Source organism: Balaenoptera physalus (genome assembly GCF_965194825.1).
Source record: "Balaenoptera physalus genome assembly, chromosome: 4".
Lineage (NCBI taxonomy): Eukaryota > Metazoa > Chordata > Mammalia > Artiodactyla > Balaenopteridae > Balaenoptera > Balaenoptera physalus.
This window is the reverse complement of record NC_138891.1, coordinates 40,030,817-40,054,800: the sequence shown is the minus strand read 5'-3', so window position 1 is coordinate 40,054,800 and position 23,984 is coordinate 40,030,817. Positions and strand designations below refer to the sequence as shown.

General features: G+C 38.9%; 1 protein-coding gene and 1 pseudogene across 3 annotated transcripts in view; one reads left to right on the top strand and one right to left on the bottom strand.

Moving 5' to 3' along the window:
- Positions 1 to 23,984, top strand: part of LOC309659679 (P2Y purinoceptor 3 pseudogene) — a 136,655-nt pseudogene that overhangs the window by 17,941 nt on the left and 94,730 nt on the right. The window lies entirely within an intron of this gene.
- MFSD1 (major facilitator superfamily domain containing 1) lies at positions 389 to 23,218 on the bottom strand (the record flags this gene model as incomplete). 2 transcript variants are annotated; one of them, XM_082459573.1, is made up of 16 exons in its annotated part: positions 22,935 to 23,218; positions 20,732 to 20,784; positions 19,677 to 19,789; positions 17,847 to 17,889; positions 17,467 to 17,534; positions 15,877 to 15,985; positions 11,731 to 11,833; positions 9,495 to 9,593; positions 8,863 to 8,974; positions 7,884 to 7,940; positions 7,379 to 7,535; positions 5,994 to 6,091; positions 5,257 to 5,369; positions 3,514 to 3,561; positions 2,182 to 2,239; positions 389 to 1,027 (listed from the first exon to the last, which is right to left on the bottom strand). In XM_082459573.1, exons 1-16 carry the CDS (start codon positions 23,206 to 23,208, stop codon positions 1,024 to 1,026), a joined length of 1,509 nt encoding a protein of 502 aa, XP_082315699.1. In that variant the 5' UTR covers positions 23,209 to 23,218. The 2 variants fall into 2 exon arrangements, with proteins under 2 accessions (XP_082315699.1, XP_082315700.1); XM_082459574.1 differs by lacking the exon at positions 389 to 1,027 and having other exon boundaries at positions 2,178 to 2,239.

Genomic DNA, 23,984 nt, shown 5'->3' with positions numbered 1-23,984 from the left:
TTAGGTACATATCCCTCAGACATGTTTGTGTTTGTTTTTACAAAAACAACAGCACTCTGAATCTTCCACATAATAATGCCACCATTCCACGTCAATATGCTCTCTAATGAAACCATGTAAAGACTGCTCAATCTTCCACTTTAAGCAAATCATACAACATACCTAACAAATGGTTGTTTCCTATCTTAGGCTGTTATGAACAACCTTGCAACGAAGATACTTTCTTAAAATATATTTATGTGTATATTTGTCTGATGGTTTCCTTAAATTATTAGAAATGGAAGTGCAAAGTCAAAAGACATGCGGCCCACCACCATCCTGCTTTTTAGGTCTTTTTATTCATATTGCTAATTTACCCTCCAAAAAGGTTATTCCAAATTACTCTCCATTTTATTTATCCATCATTCAAAAAATATTTATTTTGTGCCTAATTTGCGCTAGGCTCTATCAACACAATCATTATCAACATGACAGACACAGTCCCTGCCCTCATGGGGCTTACAACCTAAAGGAAGAGACAGAGACCCCACACACCTCATCCCAAATTCTTCATTATAAGCAGAGGTAAGCTTAGAAGGAAAAGCTTAAACAACAAATGCCATTGTTTATTCTATATAAAATATCCTTTCTACTCCCTTAAAAGCTTTTTTTTTTTTTTGCTTTAAGATAAAGGCCATATCCCTAAGATACACTTTGTGAAAATTATCTCAATACAAGATCCAAAGATTTCCATTATTTAGTGTCCTTACTCAAAATCACCTGCATGTACCAGATGCAATTTTCTAAACTTCATCATTGATGAGCCTATTCCAAAGCAGAATTCTTCAGCAATACAAAAGACACAGGCTAAAACAGTCCTCACATTTATACTTTAAAATAGATATATTCAAAATATAAATATAATAATTCTCCAGACCATTATTTTTCCTAACGACTAAACTCTAAAGAAAAAAAAAAAAAATTGGAGGTTTTCAAACCAATGATATGTGCAGCCCATTCTCATGACACAGTCACTTAAACTTCTCACCTGCAAAACACAGTGCAATACATTACCAAAAAAGGGAGGAAAAAAAACATGAAACCCCATTATTATAAAATGAAAACCATAACCACTATAAAACATGCAGTGCCAAATATTAAGTTACACATTTTGCTGGATAATCTTTTCACTCCTCTTGATCATAAAAGTAATAGAGGATCGACATAGAAAATTTGGAAAATATAGAAACGCCAAGAAAAAACCTCTTCTAACCCTACCATTCAAATGGAATTGTTAATATTGGGGATTTTTCTTTCAGCATTTTTTCTATTATATGTAAGTAATGGATTTAAGAAATACACATGCCTACAAACTTTTTCTTGAATAAAATTAGGATATTATATTTGCATTTTTACCTTTTGTTTACTTAACACATGGCATGTTGAGTATCTCTGACTTCAAAAATCCTTCTAAAACATGATTTTAACAATATTTGTTTATAGTAGAATTACTATGTGAAAAGGGAATTTGAGATGGCCAAGAATCAAGCCCCAGAAAACACAGCCTTGTTCTACCGGATTTTAACCTACCCAAAATTCATAAAACTTACAGTCACGTGGCATATATTTACAAATAAATTTTTTAAATCATAAAAAATACAATGTCTAAAAAACTAGAAATAACAACAAGAAACAGAATCACTACTATGCTTTAGCATGCACTCATGGAAAAAATTAATATAACTTAAACCCCACACTATGTACTTTAATCTGTTCCAAGTGAGTGAGAAAACACATAATGGCAAGTTAGTACCAGGAGAAAATAAAAGATTATCTCAACTAGTTAAGAAAAAGAAAATACGAGAAAGAATGGAAGGGTGAGCCCAGCACAGGAAGTCAGGACAAAGACCTTTCCTCCAATAAATTACAAATACTGCAGGTCTCTCTCTCTCTCCCCTCTCAGAAGGCAAGTTAAAGCCCAATTTGTTCTTTATCACCTTCATTTTAACCTTGGATATCCACCCTTTAAAATTTTTCTAACACAAAGAAAAATTATGTTACAGTAGTTCCAGAGATAATCGTTGGCTCTCAAAACTTAAGAAAAAGACTAATTTCTTAAATGTCTAAACCCAATATCTTGAAATAAAATGCTGTTTTAAGATTTTCATAATAAAGACAAATTTTCTTTCTTTCAATACTTACTCTGCATGAGAAAGTTTTATTTCTTCCCTTTGTCTTGCAGAATAATTTAGGTTCCCACCTAAAATACAAATAAGCATAGAATCTTTTCAACACAACTATCGTAAGTAGAATTCAAACATGCACATGCGCACACGCACACATACAAATGCTTTCAAGTAACAAAAAAGGCTATGGAAGGTGAGAAAGAAATAGTTTATCTCCTGGAAACTTCCCAAGGGGGAAAAAATGTTTTTCAAGAATCCTTATATGATACAAATAATCACTCCTTAATGTTAGCATTTTTTTAAAAAATTTGGACTTATGTATTGCTCGAGGTTTTGTTCTTTGGGACACTGTATCAATATTCAATAATAGTGAAAATTAAGAGGCATTCAAGTAAATGACCTAAAATTATTTAAACAGCATATGTATTCATTCTTCTAAATACATGACAATGCTTAGGGGCAAGCCAGTTTAGAAAAATTAATAAAGGTAATATCAAAATCTTATAAATAACAAAAAAAGCAAAAATAAATGTAGTAGATATGAGCAAATAAAAAAAATCTATAATTTCTCATTCTATATTAAACACTTTCAACCTTCAAATGCAAACTGCAGCTATAAATGTGTTTACTTCTCATTTTTAAAAAATATAAGACAATAACATAGGAAGGGCTTTAGGTTATTTTTTTAGAAGTCATACTAATATGACCTTCTGCTAATATAAAAAGAACATCTAAAATTTTATATTACAAAACTTAAATTGAACTGGCCAGAAAGAACATGACAACGATTTTAATAAATGGGAAGGTCCAAAATACATAATTATATGCTATGAAGTAAAATGTGTTTCATCACTATGAACAGAATGTCATTACATGAAATAAAGCCTCTCCTGGATGGAGACAATCCAGGAGCCCCACAAGATGATCCACTGTGGGCTTCCCTGGTGGCGCAGTCGTTAAGAATCTGCCTGCCAATGCAGGGGACACGGGTTTGAGCCCTGGTCCGGGAAGATCCCACATGCCACGGAGCAACTAAGCCCGTGTGCCACAACTACTGAGCCTGCACTCTAGAGCCCGCGAGCCACAACTACTGAGCCTGTGTGCTGCAACTACTGAAGCCTGCATGCCTAGAGTCCGTGCTCCACAACAAGAGAAGCCACCACAATGAGAAGCCCGCACACGGCAACAAAGAGTAGCCCCCGCTCGCCACAACTAGAGAAAGCCTGCGTGAAGCAGCAAAGACCCAACGCAGCCAAAAATAAAACAAATTAAATTAAATTAAATTAAAAAAAAAACAAAACGATGATCCACTGTGGTTTAAGAAGAAAATACCTGAACTTCTACTTACCTTGGGCACGATTCACCAAGTAGAGTAAGACCACAGATAAAAGTGAGACTGGAAATGAAAAAAACATAAGGTCCTTAAAAACATGTACTTTTTCCCAATGATTCCTATGTAATCATAATTACAAAGTAAAGCTTAGAAAATCAAATCTTTATTAACTAGCATTTAAAAATGAAAACACTCTTCACATTATTTTCCAAAAAGCACTAAAAATAAGTTACACGCCATTTTCTCCATGAGAAATATATTTTTAAAACCTGAGCCCAGGGATGGCAGGGACAGAAAAAGAGAAACTGAGACCCATCTGCCCCCAGGAGAAGGGGCCAACCCCCCCACGGATCATTTCTCTTTCCTCTCCCTTTGTAATGCTGGTAGTTCCCAGCACTTCCCCCAAAACCCTGCCAGCTGCTAGACTGTTTATGTTTTTACAGAGAGCCAAACAGAAGTAATCCTTTGGGGGTTTTAGGTCTGAAAACACCATGTTCATTTTACAAATTAACCAAATATTAAAATGTGGTCATTAAACTCCCAGAAACCCAGAGCCAGTAAAGGCCTCAGAAAGTCAGGTACTTGGCTTTTCACTTTAACAAGTGTGGCACACTTAACTTACTTTAATACGTCAACAAAAACCTTTTTAAATGGAGTGGTGTTTGGTTTGAGAACCAAATTTATAAGGAACCGTTGACTGAAATTAAACCACACGTTGCAGCATCAAAAATAGACAAAAACACTTTCACAACCTAGTACTATGAATTCGTATATGGCCCACTATTTAAGAATATATTTTTAAAATTTGATGTGCTAATTTCTAAAATTATGAGATAATAAAATGCATTCAGGCTATTATTCATAAGCAATCATCTGCAAATACCACATTTCAAGTACAGACAGTCTTTATTCCTGTAAATGAAAATGAAGTCGGATAAAATCATCACTCGGGCTTGCCATTTTAAACACAATTTATCGAAGTATAAAAGACATCTGATATGTTAGGTGAACATTTTTTTTCAGATGAACACAATTGATGTGTAAGGCGAACACAGTGAAAAAATACTGATTTATTTTTGTAGTTTTCAGCAGTTTCCTAATGCTTCCTATTTTTAACCAATGAATCATTACAGGTAAAAATTAAATAACAGGACTAAGTATAAAAACAATTCAAAATAGACTAATGAATAAACAATGAGCGCTCACACCTAAGCCACACTAATGTCCACACATTCACACCAGGGACATACTCAGGACCCTTCAAATGGTTCCACTCTAAACAGGAAAGTGGTTTTTAACAACCATAAATATTTATAAAACAGACAAGATGAGTATGGGATCTGGGTGGCCTGTTCTGTATGGCTTTTTTCACTAAGGATGTTTTTAATGTTCACTGATATTGTAACATGTATCCATACTACATTCTTTTTTCCATTATAATTAAAAATACATAACATGACATTTACCATTTTAAAAAAAAAACATAAATATTTAAAACAGAATATAGAGCAGATTCCATTGCTGCCTTTAAGAACAGGAATCTCCTGAAAAATTCCTGTGAATCTTCAGAAAACTAAAAAGTCACCAGCTGAGAAACTGATGCACAGGCTGAGAATTAGGCAAACCTGAATGATACATCTTAGGGATTTGGTTTAAAAAAATGGAAAAAAGAACAATAACAACAAAAACCTAAAAGTATAATGAGAACATTCTGCTGCATATTAAAAGAAACTAAATGTTGCCAGGTGGCGCACTTACAAGACACACAGGCAATGAAGAAAACTTCTAAAAACAGATATCCCCAAGTATCCAATATCATGCCAGCAATGATGGAAATGACTGCCAACCCAAGATTCTGAATGGACTGCATGCTACAATTAAAGAAATTTAAAAAAAAACAAACAAACATTTCAATTCTAAAGTCTTCACACACACAGTACCAATTCACTATAAATATTAGTATCTATAAACCACATTACTATTAGTGTTAAGAGGGTTTTCAACCAGGAATGACCTGATTAGATTTGTTTCTTTAATCCCATGACTGTTTCCACTACTAAACTTTAGGCTCAAAGGCAAGGGAGTTTGCCTTAGCAAGTACAGTCTGAACTCAACACCTTCCCACTGAATGAATCTAAGGGCTAAGTGAATACCAACCAGAGATGTGGGTTCCCTGTTCGGCCTTTTGTGCTAGAGATGGGAACTCAACTTCTCACTGAGAAGCCCTCAGATAAACGGGCAGTGGGATGGTCATGTCAGCAATGACCTCTCATTCATGGGGTAGCTTATCTCCAGCTCTCTTGCTGGAGGCTCGGAGCATTTTTTTTGCCACAATAATAATACAAATAGATTAACTGATTTTCTGGTTATTTCCAGGTTCAGAGCTGTCCCAAAAGCCTGAAGACGACTAGATTCAGGAGACCTGGAGTTTTATAAGATAATTAAATTGACACAGCAGAGAGAGACATTATATGATCCACAGTGCAAACACTTACAAGCCATATGCAGTTCCCAGCTGATGTTCGGGAACTACAAACGCCACCATTGGCCACAATGCACAGGCAAGCAATGAGTAGGAGAGTCCCAGGAGACACTATAGAAAGCAATATGGAAAAGAGTAAAGAAGTCTTATATTTACCAAAAGGTGATTTTCTTTTGATGCAGATTAGCAAGAGTGACATAATAACTAATATATGAATATCCATGCAAATTGTGTTGCAAAATAATTAGGCTAAAAACTCATATTCAACACAAAACGGTCTTGGGCCTCTCTAACAGTATCCCTCTAGGGACAAGATACACACAACACTGTCTTAACCATTTTATATTATATGAATACATAATTGGCTGGGCCCAGGGTGCAGTCAAAGACCAAACAAGAAAATAAAGCTAATTTGCAAAAAGTCAGTACCAATGTTTCAGGCAAGCTAGTTTCCCAGTATTCATTAAGAATTACAAATTAAGCAATCAAGGTAACATCACGCCAATAGTCCATTATCTTACTTCTGGGTCATCACCACCCAACTGTAGAGCCAAGCAGAGGACCAACAACAACCACCGCTTGATAAACATCACCTAATGCTAACTTTTTCTTCAATTAAAGAAGAAACCTTATGATTTAAGTTAAAATAAGATCATTTATCAGATTGGCAACAATTAAAATAATGCCAACGTCTAACAATGGCAAGGAAACTAAAAAACAAACACATTCATGTATTATTGGTAAAGCTATAAATGGGTAGAAAGTTATTAGAGGAGAGGTTTCACAGTATCTATCAAAATGTTAACTGTGCAAAGCCTCCGCTCTAGCATTTCTACTTCTAGGAATCTGTCCTCGAGAATTCTAACGAAGTGCACAAATATGTATGTTCAAGATATTCTTTTATTAACAGGTAAGAAATGCCAGCACTTTGGCCTGTGGTCTTAAAAATGACATTCTGAAGAACAATTACAAACACTTGATGAATTCATTATTACTTTTTGACCTACTAAGAGTCAAAGACAAAAGAACGCAAAATCATGGATACTGGGTTGACAGATGTTTTTGCCACCTATGATGGAATGACTTCTTTTAATGAAGTACTGAAAAATAAACGGAACTAATAAGCATTTGGCTTTTACAAGACTATGTTATTTCAAATTCTATAGCAGCATTGAGGGTACTATTGTATAGGCCAAATGAAATCAAAAACATCTTATGCATCAATGATTAATATTTATATACTTTAAAAATAGCTATTCTGCAGAAACTGAAATTGTCATTGTTTTTCCCACTGTCACAAGCACTACTATCAGAAGAGCGGAGCGCTGGCTTCTGATACGTGCTGTACAGAGCCCTCCCTGAAGCCCTGAGCCCCCCAGGTGTTCGCAGCGACTTTACCATAGCAATCCAAGGGTTCCACAGAGTGAAGGCCAGCATCATGTGGGAAGCAAGAGTGGTCACCACTGCACACAGAACCCAGATGATGTTCTTTCCTGTTTTATCCACCAGAAGTCCAAATACTGGGGACATGGGAGCTGATATTACATATACAATACTGCCCAGAAAATATAAAAGATATTTAATAAAATATATCACAGGAAAAAAGAAATTAAAAATACAGAAAGTCCTAAATCCTAAAATGATTAGGTAAAGCAAACCCTAGCTCATTTAATTTAACATCCTTCTAAAATGGTCAGCAGTAAATAGAAATATAAAGATATAAACAGTGGTCCAAGACTTCTTTGGTTTTCCCTTAATGCAAAGATGGCCATTCAGAATCAAGACCCAAGACAGCCTTTGTTTCACACTGTAGATGTTAGTTCACATATGTCTTTTCTGTCTCTTATAACATCGGGTTATAATTAAAGACCCATACTAAGCACTTACAGAATTAATGGAATACCTGTTAATAGCACTCGCTGCCTGGGAGGAAAATCCAAATTTCTCTGTAAAGAAAACTCTAAAATAAAAAGAGAGAGGAAAAAAACCAGACATTTTAGAAAGAACTATTCTGTTTTTTAAAAATAAAGGCAAAATAACACTGAATAAAAATAAGTTTAGTCAACTTTCCCTTCTTTATACTGTTTTCCCACCTTATTTGATATCCATCTTCGAGCAACTGGCTAAAGGTTTAGTATTTACGTAAGTACTTCACCAACTAAATAAAATATATCAATACCTATTTTTTCCTCTTTTACGTGTACAGCAAACAATACACACAAATTTTCAGAAACCCAAATGTATTACTACAAGGAATTAAGATGGCTTCTTTTCCTTAAAAGCAATACTGGACGGGTTCTTTGCTAAATAATGCATAAGGTTCTTGTCTCAAACTGTAAAATGACAGCCTGAATTTAAAGGTTATAATTACAAAGATGCATCTCAACAAATACACTCACACTCACACACTGCTCTGTTTAAGTAGCTGCCCATGAAAACGGAGAGAAGGTAGAAGATAAAGCAAAGAAGAATTTGATTTAAACCCTGAATTTGAGTCTGGCAGAAATGCAGTCCTAACAAATGGAGATATGCCCTGTCACTATGAGCTAATGCACTGTCTCCTTTCTCAGTAAGAGGCTTCCTAACAAAGAAATAAAGAGGAAATAAAAAAGAATACAAATCCAAAATCAAGCATTAAAGTAAATCAATATTATGTATCAAAAACTGTTCTAGGTGTTTCTTCAAAAACCTAAAACAAGTACTAAACGAACACTAAACCTTAAGCTAAGAAAATCAGTTGTGTCCCAGGATGTAAAACAATTCCTGTGAAAATATAAACCATAACAGAGAAGCAAAATTTATATCTTAAAACAATTACATTTATGTGATTGAATTCTCATTATAATTTAGCCAACAAAAACGGAATGCTAGAGAATACTCACTTTCCAAGGCCAATGAAAGGGAACACAGCAACATAATAGCCGACACAGATGATAAATATGAGCCACAGGGGGAAGGAGAAGTCCTTCACATCAGTTAACTTGATAACTTCACCTTACAGAAGAAAGGGAAGATGCTGTCAGTGTAATTCTGCATTTCTAAGTCAAGATTATTTTTCTTTTATCATGTGATTAACCTTGGCAATTCAGTTAAAAAATACTTTTCTCAGTAAATCACTAGAATATAGTTTCTCGGATAACCTAAAAAGACAACAGAAAATGCAAAATCTAAGATTAGTATCTACCTTCTTTCTCTCTTCCAGAAACACTCATCACTTTGCAAATATACAAAGTACAATCAAGAATGTAAATTCTGCCAAAACCGCTTAAGGGGACAAAAAAAAGTATCCAAAAATTTAGACAAGTGGAAATAGATTTGGAAATAAAAGATTTAAATAAACTATACGCCCATATAAAATTAAAAATTTTTTTAAAGTGGAAAAAAAGAGATTTAATAAACATGTATTAAGCCTCACTGGGTTTACAACACTACATTAGGAATTTACCTCATTGTAAATTATCTCAAAAAGGCCATAATTCCTAAAAGCCTAACTTTTTCTTGCATTTAGACTAACCTGTTTTCCCTTGTTCTTTATGAAGGATTCGTTCTGCTCTCTGATCCAAGTAAGCAAGGGCCAAGGCACAGACTAGTGAAAGAATACATGTTATACCCCCTATAATAAAAAAAAAGAGATTTTTAAAAGAGAACCAAAATGAAGGTTCCTAAAAGGCAGCACATTACATTAACAGCAAAATACTTAGCAACTTAAAGGGATGGCATCTAGACACATATATGAAAAGCCTACAATTACTAAATCAGGACAGAAGGAAAGGAAGTGCATTGGGAAGCACTCAACGAACAGCAGTCGCTATTACTATTGTATATTATTTCCCGGTAGAAGGTTGGAGATTAGAGGGGAAAGACTAGAACAAACTAGTCTAGTCTTATAATCAGAATATAGATTGAAGAAAGCTGATGACCAGCTAGCAAATTAGTCCTAATTTCTTAATTCAGTCTAAGCACCAATTATTGATGGATGCCAGGGGGAACAAACTGTAAAAGCAAAGTCTGATTCTGTGATCACCTCATGTTCCTTCTGATTCCTTCCCAAGTCTAACTCTTGCTCCTACCCTGTGGCAGCCCCAAGGGCCCCAATCCTCCCACAGCACAGCCCGCTCACTCTCCTTCAGGTATTCGGCATTACTCACTAATGCTGACCTCATATCATTAAAGCGAATCAGGATAAACAGTGAATAAAGTGTACACTTCTCAAAATTTTTAATAAAAAGAAGCTTAGTAAAGTAAATGAAATCTTTAATTGGCTGACATAATATGACATAATATGAAAAACTGCAAAGAGTCGGTAGACGTGGGTTCTACTTCTGGCAGTAACAAGCTGATTGATCTTGGGCAAGGAATTTAACCTCTCTGGGCTTCAATTTTCCCAAGTGTAAAATCAGAGGCTTTGATCTGATGGCACAGATCTTTTCTGGCTCTAAAATTCTCAAATTCTCCACTGTGGAGAGAACTACAAGGAATACTTAAGAGAATTTGAAAGTAAGAAAGAGGTTTTAAGTGGCAAAGGATTTGATAGGGAGGGGGAGAAAGAAGGAGTCTCTAGACACAAGTTGCCCATCTAGGATTACCTCTCACTGTCCTCCCTTTACCAGCCTGTACCAAGGAATATAAAGAATAAAAGACGGCACAGAACCTTCAACCCAGCACCCACAGGTCTCCCTAGGGCTCTGCAAGCAGCTCTCCACATCCTGTGGGGCTCAGTTAGACAAATTCACTGCTCAGAGAAGAAGCACAGGTGGTAAATCTAGAGAGCATCATCCACTTCTCAGTGACCCACCCAGCAACCGGCAGAACCCAGCCTTAGCCAACAGAACTTAGGGTCAGAAGGGGCCTATACAGTTTTAGTCCAACACCCACAATTTTACAAAGAAAACTGAGACACAGAGGTTAACTTCCTGTCCAAAATGAGCCAGGACCAGAACCTAGACTCCCGGCTCCCAACTTAGTGGATTTCCCATCACATCCTATCACCTCTGACTTCTATAAAATCTAAGCTCCATAAACACATGAAATGAATTTGATCAAAAGGAAACAATTCTCCCTTCTGCTACAGACTATTAATGAACACCTTAGAGGTACAAACTCCCTGACTGTTTTCAGAGTTCTCACATACACTCTCATTTGCTCATCACAACAATACCGAAGCACAGGGACTTCCCTGCTGGTCCAGTGGTTAAGAATCCACTTTCCAATGCAAGGGACGCAAGTTCAACCCCTGGTGGGGCAACTAAGCCCATGCCCAGCAACTACTGAGCCCATGTGCCACAACTAAAGAGCCCACACACTCTGGAGCCCACGCGCCACAACTACAGAGCCCACGCGCTCTGGAACCCACGTGCCATGACTAGAGAGCCCATGTGCCGCAACTACTGAGCTTGCACGCTCTGGAGAGCACCACAACTAAGACCCGATGCGGCCAAAAATAAAATAAATAAATAAATAAATATTTTTAAAAATCTATCCTTATTTTAAAAAGAAAAAAAAAAAACCTGAAGCACACATGGCAGTATAAGATCCTTATTTTAAGAAAGTGGAAATAAAAACACAAATGGGGTGAATGATTGCCACTATGTTCACTGTGTCTAATTAGGTCCAAGAACTAGTGAACTGTACGGGCAAAACTATAACCAAGTGGTCTAAGCGCAATTCCCGTGTTCTTTCCTCTCTGTCATACCATTTCCTATGACAAGCTTTCAGGACAGATAAAAGGTGGGACTTCAGGATTCACTAACCGATCATAAGTGCGACCCCAAGGGTTGTGTGACCAGGAGAACCCAAAGAAGCTTCAACCTTAGAATACAGCCATCCCATGAGGTTCATGTTTACTGTACTTCCCTGAAAGAGAAGGAAAAAAAAACAACATAATTTTCATTTCTATCTGTCTTGCTCAGAAAAAAAGGATGTCAGCTTAGAGAAATAGGTATAATAGGGTTCAGATTAAACAACAGATAATTTTTTTAAAAAACACTACAAGGAAAGAGCTAACAACCTAGGATAAAGCCACAGATAAGATTACCACACAAAAATGCCAATTTATAGAAAATGCTAGCATTCAAAACAGCACAGTACATCTAGATCTTCCTAGTAGCCTAAACAAAAATGAAACACAAATTATAAAATTCACAGGGTACCCAAGACAAAAATAAACTTTGGCTCAGAAAAAGCACAGCTTTTCCTGATCCTGACATCTGAAAAAAAAAATTCATCCTCTGATCGTCCTTTAGAAGACAGTAATAGTACTACCCTCATTCATTTATTCTTTCATTTAGCAGTTATTGAACCCTGATTACATGCCTGTCACTGTTCTAGTTACTGGGAATAAAATAAAGAACAAAACAGAAAAATTTCCAGCTCTCATAGAGAGCAACCCCATTTTAGTGGGGTAGAAGAGGTAAAATATACAGTATATGAAACAGCAATGAGTGCTTCTAAAAAATAAGGAAAAAAAAAATAAAGCCTAGAAGGAGACTAAAAAGGGGTAGAGACCTTGCTGAGAATGTGACACCGGGTTAAGAACTTGAAGGAAGCTGGGAGGCTACCGGAAGAACAGCACAGCACTCCAGGCAGAAGGAAGAGCCAGTGCACAGGCCCCAAGAGGGAGGCTGTCCGGCGTGCTCAAGGCAAGGAGTGTAGAGACTAGAACAGTGTCAATGAAGAAGGGAGAGGATGAGACGAGGTCCCCAGAGAGGAACTGGTGGGAAGGCGAGCTATTGGTAATAAGAACTTCTGGCTTTTACTCTGCGTGAGATGGGAAGCCATTGGGGTTCTGAGCAGAGAAGGGGCACAATCCCTTACGTTTTAAGAGACTCACTCTGGCTGCTATATCCAAAGCAGACTATAAGTGAGGATGGTGCAGAAGCAAGGACATCAGCTGGGGGCGGCTGCAATAATGCAGAACAGAAACGATAGGTCTTGGGCTGGGGACACTGGCAGTGGGCACAGTGGGAAGTGGTCGGAATACAGACATATTCTGATGGTAGAGCTAACAGGATTTGCCAATGGAAAATACGTGGAGAGTGTGGGGTTAGGGATGGGGTTAAGGAGTGGTCCAGGGTGACATCAAAGTTTTTGCCTGAGCACCTGGAAGAACAGAGTTGCTCATAACTGAAGATGAGAAAACTTCAGCATGAGCTGGTTTGGAGGACGGTAGGTGAAACATTAAGAGCTGGGCTTTGGCTGTGTTGAGTTTGATACGCCTACTAGACATCCTAGTGGAAATGTCAAGGAGGAAGCTGCACATACGGGTGTGGAATTCAGGGGAAAGGCCTGGACAATATAACTTCAGGAGCAAAGACACACTATTTAAAACTTCAAAACTAGATAAGATTACCAAGGAAGTGAGTGTCAAAAGAAATGAGAGGGTGTCCAATGACCAAACCCACATTTACAGGTTGAGAAGACTGAGGTGGAACCAGCAAAAGAGGTAGAAGGAGCAGACAGAAGGGCAAGAGGAAAACTATGAGACTGTAGAGCCCTAGAACCCAAGAGAAGAAATCAAGGAAAGGGGAGTGTCAACTGTGCTAAACGCTACTGATAAGGAGACTGAGAAATGAACATGTCCTCAACCATATTCCCACAGCAAATACAGCAGCAAATCGCACATGGCTATTTCTCACAAAATGTTAGCCAGTGGTATTATTCAGATGCTCATCTGAATAAGGTATAAATGGAGACCTACTGGAAACTTTCCTCAATATCAGCAAAAATACAAGCCCCTCAAAAACATATTGTCTTAACAACCCTTTAATTCTAAAATGCCTAACATGACCTGGCTTAGCAAGTACTCAATAAATATTTGTTGAAATAAGGAGTTTTTAAAAGTAACAAATTACAGAGGAAAATCAAAAGAGTGCTGGACTTCCAACCCCCAGCTAAGACATGAATAATAAGAAAAGTGAAAAGTCCACTGCCTGAATGATAACAGTCCAAGGGTCTAAAATCAGACAAACTCACAGCTCAGCCAACAAAAAAATCACGGCGAGGTAAAGCCGGGACCTCTATGATCATTCTGAGTATGTGCAGGGCCAAGAGAAGCACAAAAAAGACTGAACCTCCATCCACCCCAGCAACTCTGTAATGGAGTCCTTCGGTCTCCTGCGTGCATCTCACAAGGACCCTAAATACACCAACCAGATCAGAGCCGAGCCACCCTGGCTGATGGAGAGGTGGCTGCCTGAAATCTGGCTCCCTCCACCTCCTCCTCAGGTCCCCCCACCATTCCCATAACCTCCACCCCGCATCCTAGAAGCCCCTGAGATTCCTTTCTAGAAACTTAGGGCTCCTTGGGACGCAGGTGAATGGATTATAACTAGTTTGTGACCACACAGAAAAGAACGTGAAGATCACTAGTAACCACAATGGCGTCCCTGAGAATGAGTCTTGCTCAACTGCTCCTATTTCCTTCTTTTAGAAGTTATTAGATGATGAGATCCACCAGCTGCCACAGACGTGTCTTGACTTGCACAAGATACATAAGGAAGTACCAGGAATGTCCTTGTGGATAAAATTTAGAAAATGTGGAAAACCACACTAGTTATCAAAGAATTACAAATTAAAATAATGTTTAGGTGTTTCCTATCAAATTGATAAAATGACTTTTTTAAAGTACTATCAAAGCTACAATAAAAAGGATCCTCTCATATCCCACAGATGGAGATGTAAACATCTCTGAGAGGAAAAGGTGGAAATATGTCTCAACAGCCCTAAGAAACCCTAACAAACCCTCTGACTCAGTGATAATTCCATTCCTAGCAACCTAGCCTCAGGAAATAATCAGAGATGCAGACAAGTTTTGGAGTGTTGCACAACAGCTCTATTTATAATACTGGAAAATTAGAAAGAGCTTACATGTACAAAAATATAGAAATGTTATATATGTATGACATATGTATGTGTTATATATTTCATAAGATGAAATATTACATTAAAAATATTTCTTTTGTACTGGATTTTTTTGTATTGGATTTCTTCCCTTAAGACTATGTTCCAAGCATTTTCATGCCATTCACAGTCTTTAAAACCTTGATTTTTAATGGCAAGGATCTTTTTAAAAAACTCTATTCACAGGAGTTCATGAAGGAAAAAACCTAACAGGGTTTGGGATGGCCAAAACACCTTCCAGGTTGCATTTATAATAGCATAATGTTGTTCCCCTGGGTACCCTCTACCAGATCCCCTATCATGAAACACCATGATCACTTCCAGGTTCCAAATGCTGCTGAGGAGTACTGACCACCTGTGATGAAGTCCAGAGAGGCGGGAGCACCAAGGTCAGAGAGCTGAAACCCATGTCATGTGGCTTAGACAAGCACAGGAAATGAGCATGTCTGACCAAGACCTTCAGAGTTGTCTTCATAAGCCAAGTGCTGCTGAACAGCAGAGAAAATGAACACTCACTAGAGGGCAAAAGTTGGAACAATCACTAAAAGCTACTTGTACAGGCAGATCTCACCTCTATGGGAGACTGAGCTTTACAGAGTTAATTGTAGTAGACAAGTGGTCCCATCACACAGCGAGCTTCTAATCACTAGAAATGTGTGAGCAGAACCTGGATGACCATATGTAAAGACTTTCATTGCAGGAACGCCGAAAATGGGTAAAGAAATTAGACAACAAAATCTATATGATCCATCCCAATGCTCAGGTTCTCTGAACTAACGAATGCTCAATTAGCCATTTTAGACTGTTTCCTAAGTGAAATAAGGTTAGAAATGCCTTAATTAAAGTCAGGTAAATGGTATACTATGGTCTAGAAAAATATATAAAAAATCAATACCTAACTTATACACAAACACATTTCATCCTGTAATCTTTAAGAGATAACTACAACATTCAATCTTTTGCTTCCCATTTGGCTTCATTATCTGTGTCATACTTACAATTCTAGCCATGCTAAGCTGGAGCCCAAACACCAAGTTTAATTCTTTGCCTTTAAACCAACTCACAGCATATGTATTCTGGGCAACTGCTAAGGACTCCCCACCAATCCTAAAATAAGGAAAGAAAAGTCACTTTTAAAGAAATACCCCAGTTGGCAAAGCAGCAGGTGTAAAATTTTGACACCCCTCCCGTCAAGAGGTTGGGTCTATGTCCCCTCCCATGAATCTAAGTGGGCTTGTGACTGCTTCAACCAGTAGAATGTGGTGGAGGCAGGGTTGTGTGATCCCAAGGCTGGGTTATAAAAGGTGAGATGTGCCTTTCCATTCAAACATTCACACTTAGAACCCTGAGCCACTTTGTAAGAAATCCAACTACCCTGAGTTCGCCACACTATGAGAAAGCCAAGAGAGGCCCTGTTTAGGTGCTCCAGCCAGCAGTGCCAGCCTTCAAGTCATCCCAGCTCAGGCTCCAGACATCAGGTGCACAGACACACTGTGCAGACTGTACCCTGTCCAAATTCCTGACCCACAAAGCCCACAATGTAAGGGTTGTTTTATACTGCTAAGTGTGGGTAATTTAATATACTGCAATGACAACCATGACCAGCAATAAAAGGAGTTTGAGCTACCACACCACCATCTATGCTATATAAAATGTTCATGTGGGGAGAGCGGTCCGTACTTGTGAAAACACAAAAATTCACACTTTTCAGGCCAGTATCTTCCATATTCGACATTCTCCTACTTCCCGGATTTTAATTTTCCTTCCGTAAGTTCTACACACTGACCTTTACGTAGGAGCTTCCTCTCCCCTGCATCCTAACACTGAGCCCTCCTCATCACTGTCCTCATCCAAAAGTATTTCCCCTCTTCTACTAATCCAAATCCTATACTGATGTCAAGGCCCACTTTATCCACGAGGCCATTTCTGACCACATTTCCATCTCTGAATCCCTTTCATATGTTTATATACATTTTTTTTCCTTCTCTCTCACTTAGAGCACTTTTGTGGGTGTGTCACCTATGTCTACATGTCCCTGGTACCTGTAAAAAGCATGAGTAAGTTATGTCATCTGCATCCCTCTGGGCAGGAAGCCCAAGGCTGAACTCAGAATGGGCTTACTGAATAGACACTGAAATTCATTAAGAGCAGTTAGTCTTCTGGTAATATACTCCTTCAAGCCTCTTCAACATGGTTCAAAAGGACCTACACATACCCGCTAAGAAGCAGCAAAATGTCCATTAATCACCAACCTAGAAAATGATTGTCTATGTTTTTCTAAATGAGGTTTAAATCACAGTCTTCAATACAACAGAAAAGCAAAACACTTAAGAAAATTATCATTTCTGGAGAACTATTTAATATTCAAACCCTACACAGAGTTAACTATGACCCCTCAAAATTGTTGCTTACTTTAAAGGAAAATTAAGACAACCATTGAACAATCTTACAAATATAGCTAGATTTCAAGGATTTGAAGTAATTCTCCAGAAGATACAATAATATTTTTTTTGTAAATCTTTAATAAATTGACAGATGAACACTAAAACAGTAATATCTTGGGATAAGTGAAATCAAGCATAACTTACCCAAACACAAACCTTCCAAATTCCATCAGCCAAAAAGCACGAAATATTCCACCCAGAGCAAAAACAACCTGTAATGTAGAATATAACGTAAGATCAAAGAAAAAGTAAATTCAAGGAATCTAAGAGAAATAAGTGACTTATGATGAAACACAACCTCTACAATGATTTTAATATTCTTTCTTAGTAAATCTGTGAAATTTAAGTATCAAGGTTCATCTGTCTCAAGGCTTAAAATGGACTATGCATTACATTACACGGGAATTTGTGAGCCCTGCTTAATTAAGTCAGGCATTCACTAAACACATCTTTGCTGGTGGAATGAGACAAGAATTCAAGAGTCACTGTCACAATGAATCAATGAACGTTTTGTCTTTTCTTACCTGTCCAACGCAAACAAAGCAACTAAAAATAATGGTGCCCCACCTGTTAGAGAAAGAGAGAGAATGAAGGAAGAGTATATCACCGAGTTCTTCTTGGGTTTCTCTGACCCCTCTGCATTCCCTCCAGAGAAAGGGGTCGGCCTCTGAAGTCAGCAGCCTTCCTAGGCTGCATGGTGACCTACAGAAGTCCTGACTTCCAAGGGGATTCCAGAGGTTTTAGTGATGGCATACGCTTGTTTAAGCCATTATCATATCTTAAACACAACTTATTAAATAATCTTCAAGAAGTTCCCAGGGTTCCCATTTAAAAATGGACATTCTTTATAAAATTTTTATTGATTTTAGGACTGACTCCAAGGAATTCTAGATTAAGTAATTTTAAGTGGTTATAATTCTTGATAACTGAAAACTATCTTTAAAAGGAAAAATAGTAACCATGCAAATACACTTATAAATCTGCCTACTCTAGTATCCCACACTCTGAATAGCTCATTAATGTTTCCCCAGAGTAATAAAATACCAGTATTAGGAGAGTTCTTAAAGATCATATGAGTAAATCATTCTTCTGAAACTCAAATCCCTCCAAAGATCCTTGTGAAATGGTCATACCAGAGTCTCCTGAATGTTTTCTAGCACTGGAAAACTCACTGTGGTCCCAAGGCAACTCACAGCCCCACCTGTCACCCTGATCAAGCAAAGTTTCCATCATACTAAGTGGAATCTGGCTCCCTGAATTTCAAACTTATTCTACCCCTTTAGACCAAGCAAAGTAAATTTAAGTCCTCCTTTATACACTCTTCAAAATGTTTAAAAGTTAGTCCCCAAATTTAAACACTTATAGTTTCTTCAATTCTTTTCCACCAAACATGGTTGGAAAACCCCTCGTCATTTTGCCCTCTGCCTTCCGAAAATATTCCCAGACTACATCCCTCCTAAAGTCCCCACTAACAGCACACACACAATCAATCATTAGGATGAAAACTGACAGAGCTTATAATGTATGCCTTCCTCAGCTAAGAGAAGTGGTCACAAAAAGTTTGATGCCTAAAGAAAGGCAAAAGAGAAAATCTCACTGGGGCTGGGAGAGGTAAACACTAACTACGTGCCAAATACTGTCCTTCCATCTCTCTCAATCCTTATAACCACCTTGCAAGGCAGGAATTACTATCCATATTTTACCAATGAGGAAACTGAAGATCAGGAAGCTAGGAACAGCTCAAAGGAGCTAGGAAGTTGAGCAAGTGGCAGCAAAAGGACTCAGACCCTGGTTTGCTGATTCCAAGTGAGGACATAATTTACCTTTAGATAACTGAGCTACCATATTCCCTGAGCAGCATTTACCTTAACTGAAATACCAACCAAGTTTCGAAAACCAATTCCAGGGGCTTCCCTGGTGGCGCAGTGGTTAAGAATCTGCCTGCCAATGCAGGGAACGTGGGTTTGATCCATGGTCGGGGAAGATCCCACATACCGCAGAGCAACTAAGCCCGTGCGCTACAACTACTGAAGCCCACGTGCCTAGAGCCCATGCTCAGCAACAAGAGAAGCCACCGCAATGAGAAGCCCACACACCACAACGAAGAGCAGCCCCCGCTCGCCGCAACTAGAGAAAGCCCGCACAGCAACAAAGACCCAATGCAGCCAAAAATAAATAAATTTATTAAAAAAAAAATTCCAGAGATATAAAAATCACACACACACACAAAAACTAATGCAGATTATCACAGTCAATACACAAGTTTATTCAGTTCTTTCTAGAAATACTTAATCTAGTTCTGTGTTTTCTTAATAATCGTATTTACCCGTAAGTGAGATTTTTCCCAAGCTTACCGTATTCCAAATACGCGGTCTACCAAAAAGCCACCAAAGAAACACAAAACTACATTGGGCCAAGAATACCAGGCATACAGCAGCATGAATTTCGTGGTATTCACTTGCATATCCTATACGGAAAGAAAACAAAACTATTTTTTTCCAGTTAAGTTTAGCAACTAACAAATCAAAACATTCTTTCTGGAAGGGCAGGCGTTTCTTAATCATTTGCAGTTGCTAAGTGCTTTGAGACTCTCATGACAGCTATGGCCGCTACCCCAAAAAAATGGTCACACCGAGGAACTTCCTGAGTGTGCAGTCATTTCAGAGGCTTCATGGAGTTCAGGATCAATCAGCTCTTCCACTACTGGGACCACTTCTGTCTGCATCTGCCTGTATCTTCTACATTTTATTCCCCATGTACAACCTGCTGTGGGGTTCTACACCCACATGAAAAAGGGCGATCTTAGCTTATCCCTTCCCTCCCCTCCACTAATTCCTATCTTCCTTCCCTTTCATTCTAGAATGTGAAGGGCCAATCTATGTATTTCTTCCAATCCAAAGGTGAAAAAACTTACAAAGGAAAAAAAAAACTATCTAAATACACAAGAAACTGTAAATATCAAATATATTTTTATAAAGCCAGACTAAAACTACTGACACGGACAATCCTCTGGAATCAGTAGCCACATTTTAAAAATGAAATAACAACAAAAACATATTTAAGAAAGCAAAATACTATCCTACCAAATCATTTGTCATTCCAATGATTACACAATGAGAGAAATGCAAACAAAAATCTGCCAAAATACTTTTTGGCAATACTGTAGAAATAGCAATTACTTATCTAAGATGTGAAACGATATCAAGTCACAAGTGCTATGAATGAATTGTTTGTGGCCATTCATTCCAACTCAAGAATACTCCTTGCCCACACAAATTTGGTGACAATGGATGTTAAAATGGATCCATTAGACAATGTTTCCGACCCGGCAACCTGAGAGCTGATGATGCCTCAACAGTATACCTGTTCCAGAGCCAACAAAAGAAACAAAGGTGAAAAGTCAACTTACCCGTTTAACCTGAGTCTGAAGGGCAGCAGGATTATCATAGCAAAAGTAGCTACCTAGAAAAAGGAAAAGCAGTTTTCTTTTAAGTAATAATACTTTCCAAATAAAAGTTTCAAGCTGCAATTACTACTCAAGTGCTGATTCTAAATGTCTATACTAGGGGCTCGAAGACTGACACTGGAACCTTTTTTGGACCACTTCCTTGTCCACCAATATTCTCTAAATTGCAGCCAAATAATCCACAGAAAACATGCCAAGTTATTTACAAATTATGAGCCTGCATACACAGCAAATACTGGGAACCTGGATTAAGAAGTTAATCAACAACTAATTGTTCTTCCACCTTACTTTCATCATGTTTTGTACGTCTATTGTTTTATTAGCACCTTCATGAAACAGCTGTATTTTCCTTAAAGCTACCAAAACACACATACACTAAAAATTTCAGAAACATCCTCAACAGTTTCCTAGTAATGTTACCTAAAGCCACCACTTACCTTGAGAGCAGAGGAATGGAGTTTAACTACTCTGACTAAACCTGTTTTTAAAACAAGAACTCTAATTCTACAAACAGCATACCCAAGATCAAATAATTTAGCAAATACAGTGCCAGGAATGAAGAAAAATAAAACAGAGTTCTAAAGGGTTAAATTAAAACATACTAATAACGTCTTTTGGAGGGTAAGAAAGAGAACTGGAGAGAGATTGGACATTCATGAACTCAGATTTATTTTTACAGTAATAAAATCGACAGATTTTTTTATAGGCACAGGATAATGCCGCCTCCATTTCTCCACGAACTCTGTCTAGAAGTATACATTAGAAGCCACCAGTTCAAAAGAAATAAAACTGTCATGAGAAAGGTATGACTCTGGCTTCTGAAACCCACCCAGGTAACCATAATTTACTAAAAATAAATTGCTTAAGTACGTGGTATTTTAAGTGTTTCGTGTTGTTCTTGTTTTTTGTTCCTAAACTCAGCAATTTATGATTCCTGGTTTAATCACTGTCAGGGATACCAATCTCAGGTTTTAAAGCAAATGAATGGGCACCATCTTTCCACAAAGTGAGAAGAGGGGGAACAAAAAGAGATGCAAAGAAACTAAAGCGCAAAGCATCCTCCATGCCTAGTTATATATTCCAGCAGTAGCATAAAGTAATCCACCATCATGTTCCTAAATCTGTTGATTCCACCGATTCCAGCCAGCCCATGAAAAACACATTACTACTTTCATACCAAACTGATATCGACATTAGAATGTTGCTGAATAAATTAGTTGCTGGAATATAATAGGCAGATATTTTAAAAATTATCTCCAGAAACTAACTGCTGTCAGAGTCACCAAATTTCATGACTGAAACCAAACACCAGTCCAATCCAGTTATGACTGCTTCACATTGGCAGAGCGGAAGAGTACAAGAACACATCTACTCACTGAAGCTATCAAGACACACTCATACGTTTTACCAAAGAGGGCGAGAAACATATAAATAACTGCCAACGAATTATTCAATCAAAAATTTTAAAGTATGTGTGGGGTTTCTTTGGGGGAAGGGGGCCAGTTAAATCTTTCTGAATTCCTTCTGAACAAAGTGTCATGAGAGGGTTACCAAGGGTGGAAGGGGGGAGTGGGACGAACTGGGAGATTAGGACTGACACATATACACTACTATGAATAAAAGAGATGAGAACGTACTGTATAGCACGGGGAACTCTACTCAATGATCTGTCGTGACCTAAATGGGAAGGAAATCTTAAAAAGAGTGGATATATGCATACGTATAACATTCACTTCTCTGTACGGCAGAAACTAATACAACATTGTAAAGCAGCTACACTCCAATAAAAAATTTTTTTAAAAAGGATTAAAAGAAAAGTGTCATGAGAGTAACCTTGACGATCTAGGAATTCCTTCGTATCTGTGGCCCCAGGGGCCAAGTTGCTAGCCTTTGGGACTTCTTGGAGAGCAAAGGAGTGGGACAAAACTCGCCCAGCTCAGTCCCCTGACCCCCACCTTCGGGACGCTGAATAGCTAGCAACGTCCACAGGCTTGGATGCGGTCGCGAAAGGAAAAGAAGGGAAGCCCAGGAGCTGAAGCAAGTAGCTTCCCTGAGGCCGCGTGGCACCTAGGAGCTCAGCGCAGCTCCGAGAGAAAATCGGGAATTCCTTATTATCAACCCCACCCCACCAGGCCGGCGGGCTCACCGAAACCAAGGAAGCACATCAGCAACAGCACCAAAAGCCGGTGCGCCAGGCGACTGGGGTCGCAGAGGGCCGGCAGCGCCCCGGGGGCAGGGGGTGTAACGGGAGCGCCTCTGCCGGCCTCGTTGGGGCCGCCAGGCAGCAGCGCCCTCGCTTCCTCCTCCTCCTCCTCCATCGGGCCGACGGGAGACCGAGAGACGACAGCGACTCCAACTCCGGGAAGAAGCCGCTGCCCGAGCCCAGCGAAAACAGTGCTCACGTGACCGCAGTTGCTCATGTGACGCCGCGGCAGGTCTAGCAGGGTTACGCTCACGTGAGTGGGCGTGATCACGTGGTGGGCAGGGCCGGCAGGGAAACGGGAGGCGGCGATGTTCATTTTCATCACAAGCTGTGTAGGCGTGGAACCCCAGCCTTCCACCGTCTACCGCGCTGTCCTCTCATTTCTTGCCCTGCTCTCGTTGCAGCCCTCGCGCCGCTCCTTCGGAGTAAGTGCGGGCCTCCCCTCCGGCCCGACGCCAGGCGTGATCCCACCTGCGCGAAACAGGCGAAAACGCCCGCCGCCCTTCTCGCAGCATTGCTCTCCGCAGCCTGTTTGGCTACTCTTAATAACACACAGTTGACTGAGCACCTTATGATGTATCAAGTTACGTGCCAGGTACTGGGAATACAAAATGGAGTGTGACAAGCTCTTGGACCTCAAAGAGTTCACGGTTTAGTTGGAGAGATCGACAGAAACTGATACTTTAAAGACCAGTTTGGTGAATAGATGAATGTAGTGAGAACAGCGGCTGAAATGAGCACTGAATTCTATAGAAATGCCTGGGAAAGGTGTTTGGGAAAGGGAGAGTAAGTGTACAGTTTAGCTTTGGGGGTAAGGTGGCGGCGGAGGGGGTGAGGAGTGGAAACAGATTAAGTATTTAGCAGGTGAAATGGATGACGTTGTGAGTAATAGCTTATGAGGTCTGAGAGAAAGGCAGGTTTTGAGAACGTCTCCCAGATTTCTAGCGTGGGCTCCCCAATGAAGATCAGAATATAGGAAGAGAAGAGAGTGGA